At 35.1% G+C, this 20,192-nt stretch overlaps 1 protein-coding gene across 6 annotated transcripts in view; it reads left to right on the top strand.

The window, feature by feature from the left end:
• The window catches only part of LOC131029708 (protein ALWAYS EARLY 2), a 98,271-nt gene extending 78,657 nt beyond the window's left edge, over positions 1–19,614 (top strand). For 4 of the 6 annotated variants that reach the window (XM_057960315.2, XM_057960314.2, XM_057960316.2 and 1 more), the window contains 6 exons: positions 6,922–7,167; positions 7,291–7,455; positions 16,972–17,112; positions 17,241–17,444; positions 18,078–18,392; positions 18,546–19,614. In XM_057960315.2, the coding sequence (XP_057816298.1) occupies positions 6,922–7,167; positions 7,291–7,455; positions 16,972–17,112; positions 17,241–17,444; positions 18,078–18,392; positions 18,546–18,758 (1,284 nt within the window). In that variant the 3' untranslated portion in view covers positions 18,759–19,614. The remainder of the gene's footprint in view (positions 1–6,921; positions 7,168–7,290; positions 7,456–16,971; positions 17,113–17,240; positions 17,445–18,077; positions 18,393–18,545) is intronic. The other 2 variants (XM_057960318.2, XM_057960319.2) reach the window with 2 other exon arrangements.
• Positions 19,615–20,192: the final 578 nt, after the last annotated feature.

Below are 20,192 nucleotides of genomic sequence, written 5' to 3'. Positions count from 1 at the left end.
CTTTCAGATTCTACTGAGTGATCATATTCAGTTCTGTATATTATTTAAGGTATGGTACTAGAACATGCAATCAAAATAAGTTTCTCTCTCTTTTTCCTTGGCTCAGACAGTTTCTCTACCTGTTTGGCTTTGAGGCCACAACAGGGTGAATCCATTTCATCAAAGTCACTTGAGTAAACTTAGCCCGAACTGCACCTAGCAGGAATTAAGCCATGGTGTGCTCTTTGTTAATGCAGATTTCTCACCAAGAGGACTTCAACCTTGTGGGTAATAAATACAACTTGGAATTAATCTTGGATTTTTCCACAACAAAAGGAATATTCTGCAATTCTCAAGACAGCTGTATATTTAGTTGTTTCAGTGGGTCTGTTGCAGAATTATCAGTATCATAGTATTGCCTCATGGGTCAGCAAAATTTGGCAGACTGAATTTTGACTTGGACTTGGTGACTAGGCAAAAACTACGCAAAACTCGACAAGTTTAAAAACATGCTTAATTTCAAAACTTGGCAAAAACTTGGTGTACAGACTGTGGGCTGAGTTGCTGGCACAGACTCAGCAAGTAGCCACAGAGTTGTAGGGCCTGACTTGCAGGAACTCATCTGTAAGTAAGTGAAGGGGTTACTCGAGACCCTCTGCGACTTGCAATTTTGATGAGTTTTGTGTATATGAGCAGCATGATACATCAATAACATATTAAATAATGTTTAAATAATTCACCTCCTTTAGAGGAGTTGCTTATACAAGTTGTGGGATTTCAATTTGGAAATTGGCTGAATCTTGTTGCTGTTATGTAGTCGTGCTTTGCTGTAGGGAATATTGCTATTATTAAATAGGAGTCCAACTTTTTCTTGCAACCAGAGCAGAATTTTCTCTTCTTTTTGGGCTTTCATAACCTGCTGTTGGTAAAGATGACAACTACCATGACCAAGGATGTAAACTCTATAGTTTTTCTACCATATTTTGGCTGTATATTAGCTGAGATTTCCTACACCTCATTGTTTCTCTATGGCACTCTGTACTTGTATTACTAGGTGTTACAATTTACATGCAATTTTGGATTTTATTGTTACCATCATGATACTCGTGATTTTCTGTAAGGAGTTTATTTAAACTTATACATCTATAATGTATATTTATTTCGTGTACTTGGGTGGCTGTCCATCTACTTTCTCTAATCAGGGCGATTCCACATACTTATCTCTCTAAGCTAACATCATATACTGATTGCCCAGCCATAGGGTTATAGACATGCTGTATATTGCGAGAAAGCTCATGTTTTTTAGTTTCCAAGTATATAACTTTTAATTCACGTTTCTATCTCTTATTCCTTTCTTACCTTTAGATTTCATGGGAGTTGAGATCTCAACAACAAAAGTTGCAAAGTGGCATCACTAGTTTAGATCAAAATGGGCTTTTAATATATTAATTGCAAGGGCTCTTGATGTAAATTGCAATTGTGCATTTTGCCAAGGTCTTTGGGCCATGGAAGATTGTAACCACTGCCAACAGGACTGTATTACAGTATACACTATTCTGCAAGAAGGGCTAATGAGCAGATTATTATTTGTTGGTAATTTTCATGAATTACAATTGTATTTTGAGCACGTTTGGTGAAGTGAAAGTGCCATAATATAACAGTTCTTTCCAGATCTGCAACTTCTAACATCATATGCTAGGGTTTTAACAGTGTTATGACACTTTGGATTTGATTTGATTTATATTGAATTGTTAAGACCAAACCTTACATTTATTACTATCATAGAGAGAGAGATAAGATTATTTTACTAACAAGTCACAGGAGATTCAATTCTCTTCTCATCTGTTACAGCCTATAAGTCACAAGGTTCAAATTTGAGTTCGTGTTTGGCAACAATAAAAATCGGATGAAGTTCGACGAGGAGAAAAAATTCGAAAATAATTTCGTGATTAAATTCGCCTTATATAAATTCAATTTTTTTGAAATATAATTAATATATTCACAAAATTATAATTTATAAATAATAAAGTCTAAAATTATATATTAAAGTTGATAAGTTTAAAAATTGAATTTAAATATTTAAATTGTTTAATTATTGAATGTTAATAGTACAAATAAATAAAAATAAACAAGTAAAATAATATTAAATGGTATTTTTTTAATCAAAATTAAATATAAATAAAAGGATATGAATTTTTTAAGGATGTTAATTATCAAAATATAAAATATATGCTTTAAAAAAAATTAAACTATAGAAAAGCCTAAAAACAAATATATATAAAAAAACTTCATTTGAAATCGTGACAGCCTACTTGTGGAGGGTCATCGCAACTATGAGCAGACTCCACAGAGAAAGAGTGCAAAAGAAGTCATGTAGGGAGAGAGTTGCGGAGTACGTGGTTGTAATGGTCAACGGGATAGTCATCGCTGAGGAGGCAGACCTCGTAGATTTGACATTTGACACCAAGCTCAATTCAAAGCAACTCCTCCCACGGATCACCACTGTTTTATTGTTGTCATGTGTTGTGCTCTAGCTGCGAGTTTGAGAGATTCTGTTCTCAAAAACCCTAATAAAACTTATGTTCTTTTCCGTATGAATTTATGCGAATTTTAACGAATTTTATATATTTTTTAAATGTTCGCTGAATTCCAAACTTTAACCATGAAGTTTGGCGAACCCTTTGACATAGATTACAACATACATCATAATGCAAACATGCATGTATGTATTCCTTGCAAACATAAAGTGGAATGATAATAATAACAAAGTCATCCTATTGATCTCTTTGTTTCCTTAGTTTTCACTATGAGAACTAGAGAGAGATAGAGAGATCAAACACACGCTACAAGACTAGTCAATCTCTAGTCCATTTTTGTTCAAGATGAACTAAGATAGAAGAGAATACAAGGAATACATTTGATTCACATTCATGAGATGAATCAATTATTTTTTTCATTATCATGCATACAGAGAAGGAACTAGGAGAGAGAGTGGTAATTAGGACCGAACACCTATCAAGTCTTACACATAATCTTTTGCCAGAAATAAATACATGATACTTGGAGATGGTTTGGAATTATTTAATTCACGTCCTAACATCATATCCTGCAGTTGAAACCATCCTTCATTCTTTAATTACCCCAAAGAAAACATTATTGTTTACCAGCCTAACTTTGTTTAGGGCAGGAATGACTAGATTTCATAAATCATTTCCAGCAACAAAGAAGAACACATCCAATTGTTCCAACCTTCTACTTAGCAATAGATTATATCAAGACCTTTCCAAAAGTTAAAAAAGTTCATTTACATTATCATTTCCCGAGGAGATAGGGCATAACTACAGTCAGAAATAAAATAACCACAATGCACTCAAACCTTAACATTTTTAACTTCTACAAAAAGAAAAAAGAATGAGGAAGAAAAGGACTGCAAAATTGTGCAAGGTTATTGTAAAATCGGCAACGTAAGAAAAATGGTAGAAGAAAAAGGTTAAACTGTGTCTTCAAATCAGCATAGCAAAGCTACAAGCAAGAAGGCTAAACAACTCAAAATCATGCATAATTTTTTACCAACAAAATATTGAATGAACGTGATATGCCAGTCATTTGAAAGTGTTCACAACATCATACCCAACTCATGATACGTTACAAAATCACACTTTTCAAGTTTCATAATTTTTTTTTCACTTCAGTTGGATACACAATTTCCTGTTGATACAGGTTCCATGAAAGTTAAATATACAAATAAGGTTACAAATTTGTATCCCCATCCAATGAATGCATGGATGGATATGTTTCAACATCCTTTACATGCTCTAAAATTTTAAATAACATTTACTTTAATTTTACATATTTAAGAAATCACAAAATAAGCAAAATCACTAAAAGGGATTTCAAAGCCCCAAAGTGAATTAAAAAAAAGCAGTCTTTCCATCTTTTTCCAAGAAGTGTGGAAATCACTCTAAAATTCTGTAGGAAACAAATTGATTATGGAGACGTGAGCAAGTATACTCACAAGAATCATTGGCTCACTATCTAGACCATAGAGACCAGGCATGGCAGTCAAAATGTGGAAAAAGGTTTTAAACTTCCAAGCAAGTGAAGTGAGGACCATACGCCCATCTTACATACTCAAGGAAAAGCATCAAATCCAATAATGGAGATCATAGCTGAAGCACAGTTAGGCCAATATATCCACATGTTCATAAACGTGGAACTCAAAGTATGTATCACATCTGAAAGTATGATAATCACTTATATCATTTCTAATCTAGATAATTTAAATAATAGAGTAGCACAAAACACTAATAGCAAGTATTCACTCAAACAGTGTACAAGTGATACACTAATTGAACTCACAAAAGAGCATGACACTAGCCAAGTGTGGCTCTGACCATATATATCAATGCATGGATATAGTCATGAAACAACAGTCAATACCAAGTATAGGTTAGCATATACGATACTAAACATAGACATCTCTGTAAAAGATGTCCAATTTACATTCAATATGCAAGTTATATTCTATTATCTAATTCTATGATTACCTTAATGTATTTATCTGAATATCTTCTTATTTGTGGCAGGTGAGAGGAGCATTTTATATTTTCTATGTCCTATCTCACGAATGCCACTTGCTATAAGTATATGACAAACAAGGCACGGTCAAGCAATGCCTTGATCGGTCATGACCGATCAAGACATTACTTGATCATGTCTTATTGTTAATACTAATAAACTGCATGTTACGTAGATGTTAATCGGTGTGGAGTATAACCGATGATTATCGGTATTTACCAAGCGCTGCCACCCGATAGTATATCGGTGGCTGTCCATGCTAACAGCCAATAGTTATCGGTGCGTTAGCCTTGACAACCGATAACGACCGATCAAGACATTACTTGATCATGTCTTATTGTTAATACTAATAAACTGCATGTTACGTAGATGTTAATCGGTGTGGAGTATAACCGATGATTATCGGTATTTACCAAGCGCTGCCACCCGATAGTATATCGGTGGCTGTCCATGCTAACAGCCAATAGTTATCGGTGCGTTAGCCTTGACAACCGATAACTATCGGTGTAGACTAATACTAACCGATAACTATCGGTGACTAACATAATACTAACCGATAACTATGCATTCGATACATATACTATATGCACCCCGATATAATATGCAACCCGGTCTAATGCAATCCGATAATAATATATTAATCGGAGTCATCATTATATTAGATCGATATTCATCAAGATATAAGATTCATTAAATAGACGAATATGGGGAAGATGCAAAGTATGGTTTAATCAATAGTTTGATCATATACAAATATATAATGACTATCAAGGATAATTCAATTGCTTGATGGTTTTATCATAGTTATCGATATGATAAATGATTGAATGAGAGACTTCATTTATCTCTCATTCAATCATTTATCTTACCGAAGCTATTATGCATTAACAATCTCATGTCAGAATCCAATGTATACCTCACCATAGATAATCTATCTACCTAATATGGCTTGGAAACATGCTAAACATAAGCATTGATAAGAAATTAGGACATAGCAGGAATCACATCAGGGTGGGCCTTACATATTCCTTGCCTCCAATACCTATTTTGAACTATCCTATCATTTGGGATATTCAGGACTAGGACAAGACATCCTTTGACCAGTAAGGAGGGTGGTCATCAATCCCCAAGACATTTTGGCCCTTCCCATGGCTGTTTTGGGGATGCCCCATTTTTTAACTCATTCAGGGACTCTAACAACTCTGAGGATAGTTTGAGGATGTTTGGAAGTCCATATGACATCCCATGGGGTTTCTAGGAGCATTAAAAATACAAATTCAAAATAAAGTGTTAGATTACAAGTTTGATGAATATCTTGATGATGTATTTGTGTGATTATTGTACTTGCTACTTTGTGCTTAGGGTGTATTTGTAGCTTGGATACAATTGTTATATTTTGTCATAATGATTTATGATATATCAAATTCTCAATGTTAATTTCATGGATGTCTGTACGGTGTCTAATGGTGCTTAATTTTGTGAAAGATTTCCTATTGTCCGCAAAATTTGAGCAAGATTTTGGTATATTGGAAACTTGTCTTAATGCTCCCCTGTAATCTTTGCTCTAGAAACTTCATGGAACATACAATAAAAGCACATTAATGAAGAATAATAGTGATAAATGACATCAGATAAAGATAAATTTATATTAGAGAATCATGAAAAGCAAGAATGTGGCATTTAGTAATAAGGTAATACATAAATAATATGTTAAAGAGATGTGTAAACGATTTTGAAAAGGATGCATATGCTTTTGATTTTCATTGAAGCATGTTGAAAACTCTTGTAGATTTAAGGAGGAGAAAATGATAATTAACTCCATTGTTATACTGAAATATGTGTTTTCTGTCTCAACAACTATTTGTATGTACTTCTTGATTTAAATGCAGTTTTCTTTGTTGTAAAATTTATCAAGGTATGTTATATGAGAATAAGTTAACTTTATCATTCTCACCATTTTTTGAAGAAAAAATAGGCAGTCCAGAGTTTGAGGACACCATATATCAGAAAGGAAATTTGGGCCCTCAATCATGCAATAACAAGATTTATTTTCTAGGTTTAATTTTGATATTATACTATCTACCTTTTGTAAGTGTGAAGATTAATCTTAATTTAAAGATCTGAGTTTTTTTTGGTATGGGTGCTGTTTGGAAAATAGCTTAGGAGGTGTTGAATGTGTGTCTATTGCAGATCCTTGTAATTAGTTATGACTAAAATAAGGCTTTAAGACATTTGCAGTTGAAAATTTGATGTCTTTTTATAGCGTTCCATTCATTTCTTACTGATGCATTTACTTTAAGATGCTCTAATAAAGGACCATTTGCTTTTACATACTAAAGGAATGCGTTGTCTTTTATGGGTCAGGACATTGACTGCATGCCCTTGAATCCTTTGGAGAATATTCCAGACGCACTGAGAAGAAACAATATAGTCTTGGAAGGATCGGGTCGGATGTCTGAAGGCATACAAGTGGAGACAAAATCTAGAGGATGGGGTGTTCATATTTCTCCAAAGATTGCTCTGAATGAAAAACTGGAGAAGGCAGGAGATGGACCTTCATTTGGTCCCCCATCTAAATATTCTTTCAATACATTATTGAAGCAGGCAAAGGTTAACCAGCTTTCACCATCTTCTTGTAATATTTATTTAGTATGCCATTTTTGGTGTAATTTGTTATTTTTATTGCCAACATGTCATGCAATATTAGTTACCTTAGTTCATTTGCTTTAACAGGGGGATACAGTTGATTCTGTTATACAAGCAAAGGCTGCTGCAAATGAAGTCGTTGCAGCTGCTCAGAAAGCTATGTATAACCAGCCTTGTACATTAGCACAAATACAGGCCAGAGAGGCTGATATCAGGGCACTTGCTGAATTGACACGTTCTCTTGACAAGAAGGTTTGTATTCAAAATTTTATTGTTGTACTTTTATATAAATTAAATCTTTATTTTTTTTAAATATTATTTTGTTCACATATATAAAATCTGTGCAAGATTATGTGAACTATATTCAAATATAATTATTAGTGCATCTTAGTATATGCCAATAACTGCATAGTTTGTCATTGGACCTGGCAAATATATTTTCTCGTATATATATATATTTCATTGTTCACAAGAGAACTCTTAGAATTTCTTATGAGAACTTTCATTCAATGGGTTCGGTAGGTTATCATTTGATGCTTAGCATCCAAATATTCAATTTACATATTAGCTACTATATTTTCTAACATCATTTGGTATTATAATTGTACTATTTTATAGAGTGGCAGATACCAGATTTCCATTGTATTAGCATTTATATATATGTTGAGTTACTTTTTCATGTAGGCATTCCTACACCTTTAGGTCTGAAGATATATGTCCATCCACAAACATATCTTTTTGCAGCAAGTAAATCTTTTTGATTGGTGAGTTTTGAATGTTTTTATTATAGTTTCTATCAACATTAATATGATACTCTTTTTTATGTGAAGATGAATAAAATTGAATTGATTAGCGTGTTGGCACATGCTTATTATTGTGGATATTCATGGGACACAATTATTTACAAATACATAATCATAAGATTGCTGCATTTGCATATAAAATATTTTGGCTCACTTGCATTCAAACAAAATACTACCCAACGATGGCACTCGTTACTCATGAAATTAGACTATGACACTTGGTTCTCATGAATTTATCAGTTTGTAAAAGAAGGTAACCAGAAAGGTATAGCACACTTTATTTTTTAACCTTTTTTTAAGCTATTGATGATGATCCTGGAATTGTTGAGGAGTCACTTGTGCTGAATAAAGGTCACTTTTGGAAGAATGCAATGGATGAAGAAATAGAGGCCTTGGACTAAAATATAGCATGGGATTTGGTCAAGCTGCATGTTGGAAGAAAATCTGTTGATTTCAAATGGATGGAAAATAACGTAGTTATGTCATGAGAATATCTGACCAAAGTGAAATATGTTTTGAATAAACACATTTAATGATTAGACGAAGCATATTGCTGTGGAATATCATTTTGTTAAGAGACATGCTTGAAGGCAACAAGCCGTTGTAGGGGAAAGTTGATACTTTGTAAGATGTTTTCAAAGTCTATTAGTATTGAGAAGTTTTCTAGTTACAGGCAATCAATGGGAATAATTGCCTTTAGTAGCTGATTGTATATATGTTGTCCTCCCATGCAAAGTATTGAACATGTGGAAGTTTTGTTGGATGTGTCGTATACTTTGTATGTTTCTTGGTCTATGGTTTTTGTTGTCACAAATTTTTTAACCCTTGCCGAGCTATCAACTCAGCAACCTTGTGAAACATGGAAACAACCCTGAAGTTTGGGACCTTGCGCGATGGGGTTGAATCTCCGGAGAAGGCCGACTTCCTTCTCAAATCCAAGTGCAGGTGTTGAACCAACTCAACACTCGAAATTCTACTCCTAAACCTATCCTAATAGCTTGTAGAGGAAAAGGGAAGAAGGAAATGCTAAAATGAAAGGAGGTTATGTACCAAGATAAGAGACGTTTCTCTTCCCACCCAGAAACGACACAAAGAATCAATTGAAACACCCTAGAGGTGCACAACTTCAGTTGCATGAATGACCCCAAACACATATGGAGGTTAGAAATTGTTGAGTGTCAAAAGGGGAGAAGGTTTTCCACAAGTCGACACAACATACACGTGAGAGAAAACCACCAACATACACTTACAATGAAGATAAGAACACATACACAACATGCATGAGTTGAAGGAAGGCAAGAATGATGATTTCAATTCATTATAAGGCCAATGGCCAAACTTACAGTTGTAGAAATGCAAGATAAATACAAGTCTTCAAGAGAAGTGAAAGAGCATAGAATAGCTGAAGCCAACATGGAGAGAACCCTTTACAATGAGGCTTAACAACCTTTATATAGAAAACTGGTCACAGAAGAGAGACCATTGGTCAAGGAAGGGAAGCCTTGACCCCTGTGTGTGTGCAGAGGAATGCCAGTTAGGGAATGCAGGGAAGTGCATGCACTTGACATGGTGTACATGCAAGCAACCCGACCATACCTTGACAAGGCAATCCCAAGAAGAAAAGTACTTCTAGAAGGTGGATTACTTGACATTCCAAAGGCAGAGTATGAAGGCATGCCAAGAAGGTCAACAAGCAACCATAAATAAGCATGGCCTTGTACTTCACTTGATGGAAATCCCACAAAAATCATTAAATGCGCCCCTATAGCTCCATGAAAGAAAGTGTACAAGTTGCAAGAGTTGGTAGAGCATTAAGAGCTTTGAGTGTTGAGCACGCCATCTTGAAGTGTTGCAAGTCGTCGAAAATCGAAAGACTTGGGAAACTTGGGTTTCCTGAGTTTGGAAGGAAAAGGGACTTGGAACTTTGGGGTTCCGAGGTTCTAGGGAGGAAAAAGCTTAGGAATTTGGGAGCTTTAGGGTTTCGGAGTTTTGGGGTTCCAGGGAGGAAAAGGCTTAGGAACTTGGGAATTTCGAGGTTTCGAGGAGGAAAAGGCTTAGGAACCTAGGAACTTCGGGGTTCTGGAGTTCCGGGGAGGAAAAGGCCTCAGAACATGGGAACTCCGGGGTTCCGGAGTTTCGAGGAGGAAAAGGCTTGGGAACTTCGGGGTTCCAGAATTCCGGGGAGGAAAAAGCTTAGGAACTTGGGAACTTCGGGGTTTCGGGGTTCCGAGGAGGAAAAGGCTTAAGAACTTGGGAACTTCGGGGTTCCGGGGAGGAAAAGGCTTGGGAACTTCGGGGTTCGGGGAGGAAAAACTGAAGAACTTGGGAACTTCAAGGTTCCGGAGTTCCGAGGTTTCGGGGAGGAAAAGGTTTAGGAACTTGGGAACTTTGGGGTTCAGGGGAGGAAAAGGCTTAAGAACTTGGTAACTTCGGAGTTCTGGGGAGGAAAAGACTTAGGAACTTCGGGGTTCCGGGGTCAAGACAACGCTTCACACTTCATGATTCCATTGTTTTTTCCTTGATCAACTGGGGTAGTGCTGGTCCATGGAACATATCTGTGATCGGTTCTCACTGATGGAACAAGGGTGTCATAAAAATGACAACACTTTTTTTATATCCATTGTATTGCAATACTAGTTAGTTGTATCCTATATTGATCTACCTAAAAATACTTTCACATGGATTTGGGTTGAGTACAAGTGATTATCTTATTTTATTATGAATGACCGAGTCAATACAGTAAGTGTACTAGCTCATTTTTTAATCCATTCCAACATTCTTGGAAATTCAAACTTTCTTGGAGAGTGCTAGCTTTTTCAAAAGGAAATTCTACAGTGTCAAGAAGTTCGTAGAGCTAAGATGTGCACAATGGTACTTAACATGTGTGAATCTAACATTTTGGGAGCATTGCACACTTCTTGGAGAAGTTTATCATGTTAGGAGTGTGCCAACTTTCATATAGACTGATTATCCTATGCATTTAAGATGGTGTCTTTGGGCACAAGGTAATGAAAAGTGATCATAACACTTATATTATTTTATTAAGGGAAAATGATTATTCAGAAAAGTAACAAAAAGGAAAAAAATGGTTTTTTGGAAAATGTTATGAAAAAGCAAAAACCACTTTTCAGAAATAAGACCTAACATACATTTGTAAGTTTTGAAATGGAGATTAATGCTGCTATTACAAGTACAACCCATTAAAACCTCAAACATCCTCCTAGAACATGTTATAATCAACAACAAAATATCATCAGTAAAATCTAGCAATCAAAGCCTCATCAAAAGACCTCAAATATTTCCATTTTACCAAACATACATAGAAAACTCAGCTTGCAAGACAAATGTAATTCTAGGGTTTTTATCTTCGAAATTGGTATTCCAAAAGGGTTTTCATATTTTCAAGAAATATGAAGAATTCATGTTTTTGCTCAGAGCAAATGAAAATGAAAAATAATTAGTGACCCTTCATCTCAAGACCGGATCTCCATTTACAACCCTTTTTAGAGCTATTTTAGGAAAACAAATTTTTGTTGCTTTTCTGAACAATGTTTTTTTCGGTTGCTTTTTTATTTCTTTTTTGAAGAAAACAATTTTTTTAATAAAATAATATAACTTGTCCTTATGACCACTTTTCATCGCCTTGAGCCTGGCAACACTTTATCTGCACATCTAGAATACTTTTTTTAATAATCAAATGTAAACTAACAATTAAAATATTGAGAAGTATTTTTCTGACAACTTAATTTAATTGTTTAAATCATAGAAAAGCATAAATCCTAAAACAATTTGGGGTTGTCCCCGTATCGCAGTGGTTGTAGGTTGCACACCTTCGGGTGGAGGTCTTGGGGTTGAAACCCCCGAGCCTCACGCTGTGCCATCCAAGCTGGGCGGTACGGTGAGGTGGAGGTTTATCCCGCCCCCCGCTGACTGTGATTGTTCGTAGGTCCCCCATCTCGGAAAAACATCTGTTCTGCCCCCGCTAGTGCCAACAGACCAATCTAGTAGTGCGTACCGCGAGGAAGGCCTAGCACAGATGTAGGGTAAAAGTTTGATGTCGACTCTCAGTGTCAGCGGCTCGATCGATGGTTTGTCTATGTTCGTTGGCCAATGGAAATGATGGTTGGTGCTTTCAAGCCGTACAGGTGCTTCATCGAGGATGCCTTGGCTCACGACATGGAGATGAGGTCCTCCCATGTGATCTCACTGGTTCATAGCTCCAATTAAAAGCGCTTGCCCTTTAAAAAAAATAAAAATAAAAAAGAAATCCTTAAACAATTATGGATTTTCACAAATTTTAAAAATCCCTGATCAAAATGATTTTTTCCCCAACAATCCTGATTTAATCAGCCATGATTTTCAACGACATTCAATGATTTTTAAAGGTTTAAATCACAAAAAAATCACCTCAGAAACGCATTTACTATACATCAACCTGTTGTGATACCCTAACCACATAAAATCACTGTTTAATTGGGTTTTTCGTTGATATTTTTAGCATAGAACTGACCTCTAGTCATTGGGACTTGGTTCGCCATCAAAGATTCACCAGATTTCATCAATATTCGAAGACAAATTGCATGTAGGGGACCTTTGAATGGACATATATTGCTAATAGATGTTAAGGACATTAACATGTAATGGTTAAGAGATGTGTTGTTTTTTCTCAGTATTCCACAGTACTGTCATTTGCTTTAGGTTTGTAGTAATGCTTTCCATGTATATAAATCCAAAGACACAATTTAGTGGGAATTGGTGCACAATATCATAAATAGTAAGGGCTTCTATCTGATTTTTTTAACATGTCTGAACCTTATAAGAGTACTTGCCGAAAGTAAGTATGGAAAGCTAGACTAAATTGTAATGAAACTCTATTGGCTTGGTATCAACCTAAAGAAGTCTGTTTTCTTGCAATTCGTGTGACCCTAAGTATTCAAAAGAATTTTAACATTTCAATTGTCAACAATAATAGCAAGTGTAATGTCCCTTCTGGGGATTTTACTATATTTTGCCCTAAAATCACAATTCCAATTAGAATAAAAAATGTAATACAATTAATATCATAAATTTATCAATTGGAATGTATTTAGCAATATGAATCTTGGTTTAGGTCCTGCAATCATGTTAGTCAACATTTGAAACGTAATCATACGACCAATTATTTTCATAAGGGTTAGGATTCAATAACATATAAATGCACATATAATCAATTTCATTAATAATCGTTTAAGGCATATTCCTTTAGTGATCAATACTAGGAATTAGCTAGAAACTTTGCAAACCGCAATCTTAAGGATAGTTATCCTTGTATTGCGAGAGCATGGGTGGCAAATGGTCCACTCCATCCCTTAGTCCACCTTGGAGGCATTCCATCCTCATCAATCAAGCCCAGGAGCACTAATTAGCTTTCCAGCCCACAAGTGCTCCATCTCGAGGTGGTGTACTTGATGAAAGGTAAGTTTGGTCTTCACCGCTAGTGAACTCGAAGGGTTGATCGGCCTTCCTGTTTTGCAACCATTCCTACCTTAATTCCAAATAGATTAACTATAGGAATTTATAATATGTTCAATTAGAAATATCAGTAATCTTACTTGAATTGGAAAACAATACTTAAATTAAAGAATAATTCAATTGCTTCGATTATCCCTATATATTTTAGCAAAATTTAAATAACGCGTTCGTATTCTCACATCACATTTCCACACATAAACTTACTAATTTCAGACTGCTAATAATAAATCAGATTCTGCTCTTTATTGGTTTATTTTCTGATTTCAGATCAAATGTTTCTTTCCGTTTGATGCCCTTCTTGGATGAATTGATCTTCCTTTTATATCTCCCATTGCAAACGGGTCATACCTCTTCATGGCATCCATTACCCTTGCAAGGAACACAGCCTTCCATAAGTACAGTGCCATCTTTATATGTTGTGGGTGGGCTGATTAATAATTCTTGACTAATCCAATCGGCCCTAAATGAATGGGTGCTACATAAATGTGGCTGTTGATATCCTTAATCTGGTCAGCCCTTGTTGCTATTTTTATTATTTTATTTTCCTTATTTCTGGTTGGTCCTTTATTCAAGTAACAGTTTTCCTTTTTTATTTATTATTTTAATTTCCTTATTCCTGGTCGGCCCTATTTGTTGAGCCGCCTAGGTACTATCACATATCAAGGATTATTGTGATCTTTCCTTGGATTGGCAGGGCAGTACACCAAGGTGGTTGTTTAGAATCTTAGATTTTCAGGGTTAGGTTGGGACAAATTTCCTTTTCAGATGCTAACAAAATGTGATAATTTGAAGCTTCAATTTGACACTAGCCATCAAGTTTTAATCACATGCAGGTAGGGTAGTGACAATTGTATAATCAAGTGGGAAGCAGAAGTATATGCATAATATTATATAGACTTTGTTGAACCAGAAGTTGAATGGTTCGTATCAGAAAGTTAAAAATCAGTTTGTAGTGTTGAAAAGAATGAATTGTAGCAATATTTTAAACCAATTAGTGAAACTTACTACTTAAATGCACAATCTCGAATTGTTAGGGAACTAGATTCCATTTAGGTTGGTCATATACATGGAGATTCAGAAGGCCTGCAAGGAGTACAATAGTAGTACGTGAATGCTTTAAACATATAGTGTAGCATTCCATGCATGTTAAATAGGTGTCAGGCAAGCTAATACATGCTTTGACAGAAGTCATGCCCAAGTCTTGTGGGCTTATCATAATCCCTCCCGAAGCAAACCTTGTATATTTTCTCTTTGACAATCCAGATAGATTTCAGCAGCAACCGTCCCATTGAATGTTCCTCATGCTTTGATTTTTCATTGAAACTTCTACCTATAGTCTCTCCAATTCTCAACTCAAAGTCCATCAATGTTTATAACTCCATCATCACTTATATGCAAAATCAAGGAAAATCTACTTGAATAATAATAGCTGAAATTGTGGCTCAAACAATTGCTCTTCTTTTGTACTAGCATGCCTTTATTATCAAAGAGAAAATATTTAACATTCTCTTTACCGTTTTACAAATCTGCTAAAATAGTTGTCAGTGAGAACATTTCAATATCATTTATGGTCTTTTGTGATGTAAGATTTTTTTCTCAAAAATATTTTCTCTTACTCTATCTTGAGCTCTTTGATTCAAAGCCTATTAAGTTGAATTTGCAATATTTCCTGTGTCATATAATTTCCCTTTTACACTGTTCTAGAAGTTGCAAGTACTATTAAACCACAAATATAAACTAGTTGATTCTCGTTTTGTAATTTAAGATGTTTGTTCAGCAAAGGAAAGTGGTCGTCTTAATGTTTTCTTGAGCCTGAGGATTTTGAGATCTTGGAGGCCAACTTGGATAGTCACAAGGTTGATTGACTTAGGAAAGGCTCTAAACTAGGAGCTTCATCATCAGGATCTACAACTGTCTAGCATAGCTCTATTTGTAGAAGCAAGAGTCATTGGCTACGTTTTTTTTTTTTGGAGCTTTGTACTTAATTTATATGCGACATTGCACAAACTATATTCTAATTGAAATTTTGTCAACTATAACCATCTAGTTATTATTAATGCACTATAAAGTATGCTTTGTGCGGGGCAATGTAATCAGCGATATGAATATAAAAAACAAAATCTTGTTTTCTACAGTTCATGGGTTAAAATATCTATTTTATTTGCTCTCTATATCTCTCTGTCATAGAAATGCCCTTAAATTTCAAACAATTTTTTACTTTTTTTTTTTTAAAATCCGATATTTTCTCCATTTTTTCCCATTTTTTCATAAAATCTTTTACTTCTGGTTTGTTGATTTTTTCTCCAAACAATTTTTGCTGCTATGATTTAAATTATTTTTGTTTATCTAATGCGAATTAGCTTATGGGAAAACTTTGGAAAATAAGCTAATGGCTAAACAATATTATTAGTGAAATATGGTCTAGAGACCATCGTATGATATATTTAGCATGGAGGTCAAAAATTTAGAATTCATTAATCATTTAGGTTTTGAAATTACACTTATTGTTAGAAGTGTAGATAGAATCTGGAAATAACGGAATTCCTGCAATCTGTTGGGAATGTGTAAAACATCAAATATAAATCAGCGGTAAATTTTCTCTGTTTTTACCTGTTTAAGGTTCTAATTGAAGAACTGTCAGGAGTAAAGGTGCAGTGAACATTAACAACAGGGAGCGCTTATGTTTTATACAGTTTGATGTGTAATACTTGCTATCCAGAATCAGTTTACTAGGGTTGCATTGTATTTGAGGGACATGTGTAATAGAGGTTGTTCTTATGCTAGGTTGGAGGTATATTTATGATTAATTCTATAATTAGTCTATATTGTATTTTGTTATATGACTAATATCCTGCCCGGCTCTTTTTAAACAGTGTCATATGGAAACACATTCATGGGTGCATCACATCTCTCTAGAATTTCCCACTTGTCATGCTGTAGTAATTCTTACGACTCTTCAACAAGCCTATATTGTGGATGATGACACCCTTTTTTCTACACATCTCAATCAATTTAGTGGACACTGCCCTCTCAATTAATGGAAATAAATTTTCGGAGTAATCGGCAGATTGCATTCTACATAATTAGCTGCATCTTGAGGGGATTACCTAAGAAAATTATTTCACCATCCTCATTTAATTTACCAGTTTTAGCGCTTCTGGGTGTAATATGTGAATTTCATTAGGAAAAGATATCGCAAATAGCATATATCATGCAAGTTCTTCAGAACAATGCAGTTTATGCAGGGCAGTTCTGTAGCGTATGTGATTTGTATATTGTCCTCAGTTGTCATGATGATTGTTGGATGCTGTATTGTTATCCATATGTGATTTTATAGAGAACTCACGCATAAAAACAATGATGTAGACAATGATTCAAATAAATACAATGCATATAGGATCCCCAGAATTGACCTGACTCTAAAAATTGTGACTGGATGCTTTGTTGTTATTAGGAGGCAATTTTAGTTGAATTGAGGCATATGAATGATGAAGTTAATGGTCACCAGAAAAATGGAGAGGCCGTGAGAAGTTCAGATAATTTTCAGAAGCAGTATGCAACTGTTATTCACCAGCTTAGGGATGCCAACGAGCAGGTAATTTGGTAGCAGAAATCAATATTATATTACCATGATTCTTTTCTGTAGGGGTTCAAAATCATGTGCATAATTTGAGCTATATGCAGATATTCAAGGAAAGTAATACCCTATTAAAACTGTATCAGGTTGCTTCTGCTCTTGTATATTTGAGACAGCGAAATACATACCAAGAAAATTCAATACCTCCATGGCATCGTACAATTGCAGTTTCTTCAGGTGTTGTGATGGACCCCAGCGCTCCTCTAGCATTGGATACCTGTCCACTGATTGGGGAAATAATTAATAAGTCAAGGAGGAGGGCAAGAACATTGGTGGATGTTGCTATGCAGGTATCATATTTAACTTTTCTTGTGTGAATGTAAGTCTTCATTGATGCAAATCTGCCCATCGTCCACGCAGATGAAGAAATCAAGTATCTTGTTTTCTGCATCGATATGTGGTTGTTTGTCACTATATTAGAATGACAATGGACCATTATAATGGCTTATGTATTATAAGGGCTGAAATGCCCTTTTGAGATAGAGACCATGATAAAATGTACTTAGTATTTAGTAGTGTTCTAGGTAGAGAAAATATGAATGAGTGATATACACTATCAGCTTATGTAACTTTCTATTTTATGAAAGCAATATCATAGAGATTAGGAACAAAAGTCAGAACTTATAGAAATGATGTAACCTTTGTAAATGTTCAGAAGCAAGTTAATTGGGGCATATTTAATAGAAAGTGGCCAATGTTTTAAGAGGCTAGTTCATAAATCTCTAAAAAAGTTACTGAAAAAAACTATAGAGGTTTCACTGGTCCTTGAACACAAGTCCATTTGAGCTGTACATGGAAAGGCAGGTGTCCTTGTGTTGCATAAATTCCTTATTCGCTTTATTGGCTTTGTTAAAACTGTGGCATGCAAAATAACATGTTTACTTGAAATGTGCTTGATGTGTTGTTTCATTCTCTTTTGGCAGACAATTTCATCACTCAAGGAAGGGGACGATGTTCTCAGAAAGGCTGGTGGAGCTTTTGATCCCATACGCAATGTAGATGCTGTCACTGATTCTGGCAATTTGGGAGTGAAACTAGGATCTTCTCAATTTGATTCGAGTAGAGATACTGAGCAGGAAACACATAGTTTCCGAGAGAATTCATTTTTCTCGTTTGGACCTGAACAGACAGTAGAAAACATTTCTGATGTTAAGCACAAAGGTCTTTCAATGGGGAAGGAGTTACCAGTACCATCGGACCTCATCACATCATGTGTTGCCACCCTGCTCTTGATTAAGGTATTTTTGTTTTGAATAACCAGTTTTTTATTGATGAAATTTTCAGGCTTTCTATTACTTATCCTCCCTGTTTGTTGTAAAATATGATTGCATGAAATGTTGATTTCAAATCTATCCTCATTGATGAATCTGTGTTTTTTGATTGTGATGCAGACTTGTACAGAGAGACAATATCCACCATCTGATGTGGCACAGATGCTGGATGGTGCAGTTACAAGTTTGCAACCCTATTCTAGCCAGAATGTTGTTATATATAGAGAAATACAGCAGTCATTGGGTGTTGTTAAGAATCAAATCTTTTCAATGATACCAACTCATCCAAACATTGCTGTCTCTGCAGAGCTTCCTAGTCTGTCAAAGAAATAAAATCCAGATTTTTCATTTTAATGAAAAATGAGAGATGTGTTCATAATCGATTCGAAGGATTCCCTTCCAATGTGATTGGATTGACCTCAAGTAACAATTATAGTGGTCAAACTTGCCCAAATAAAGTCCATATGCTAAGTCCGTTTAAGGCCAGTGGCATGTGGTTAGGATCAAATTTCGGTCTTGTTGCAAATATGTTCCTTTTATGTTGTATGGAGGCAGATATCTGCCATCAATCGTTCCTTTTCATGTTGGTATTTTTCTGCCAGCATGTCCCACCAATGTGAAAATATTTGTCAAATTTGCCATCAATTTCTTATAATATTACTGATAATCTAAAATGTTCGATGGAAGATATTAAATGGGTCAAACCAATCTATACACAATCCATATTATTTTCCATTAAACATATTAAGTCGAACTTGGTATTCAGTGGGCTAAGGCACAGCTCGTTTTAGACCACAAAGAGCAAATATTACGAGGTCCACGCAGTCCAGCTAAGTTTTGATTTAGCTTTTCTTCTATGTGGCAAATCTGTATGGCGCTAAGAAGGGTCACTTGTCTTGTAGTGACCATCTATTGCCTCAGGTTTATGTTTGCAACTTCAGCAGACAATGCTGTGTATTCTCATATTTATTAGCTACTTGTAAGTGTGTGTCTCATTTATTTTAGATCCATTGTTGCAGAGGGAATCTCCCGCCTTTGTAGTAAGCGGATCACACATGCCAACCTGTGTTACAATCTTGTTGGAAATGCTCTAAACACTGTTTCAGATATTGGAAATTGATCCTATAGACATGAATATTGTAATGTTCTTAACTTATTCTTCTAAATCGGTAGATGTTCATTTGTACAATTTTAGCTGGATGATTGTGTGATATGAGGCATAATGTACCTTTATATCTTACAAACCTCGGAACTTGCATCAATGAAGGTGGTTCAAAGTTTAGTAACAATTTGCAAATTTAATGAAGCATTATTATTTTGGCAAACAATTTTCTATTGTGAGAACCAACGAGTAATTTGTAACATGTCTTTTGTCATCTCTGAAAATTCCAAAGAATTTAAATGCTAAGATAATCTTTTGCTTTGTCACCATCAAACTTGGGTGGTTTATTCTTTTCTCGTTTGCATTTCTTCTCTCTGTACGACTATGATAGAATTCAAGATTTCAAACGAGACAAAATTTTATGCTTCTCACTAGAGTTTGCACGTTTGCACCATAATATGTTTGAGTCACGATCCTAACTTATACACCGTCTAAGATTGCAGTCACGTATGTTTGAAACAGATAATCGATCATATAATGAATCAGTCCCCGTGCAAACATGTTCGTAAGATGCAACAAACATAAGAATCACATTTAGCATGAAAAATATCATTATTAAATGAACCAATTCCCCCACATTACCGTATTTGTAAGATATAACAAAC

Source organism: Cryptomeria japonica, chromosome 9 (assembly GCF_030272615.1).
Source record: "Cryptomeria japonica chromosome 9, Sugi_1.0, whole genome shotgun sequence".
In the NCBI taxonomy this organism is placed as follows: domain Eukaryota; kingdom Viridiplantae; phylum Streptophyta; class Pinopsida; order Cupressales; family Cupressaceae; genus Cryptomeria; species Cryptomeria japonica.
Note: the sequence above shows the minus strand (reverse complement) of the source record. Positions and strands in the feature narration are given on the sequence as shown.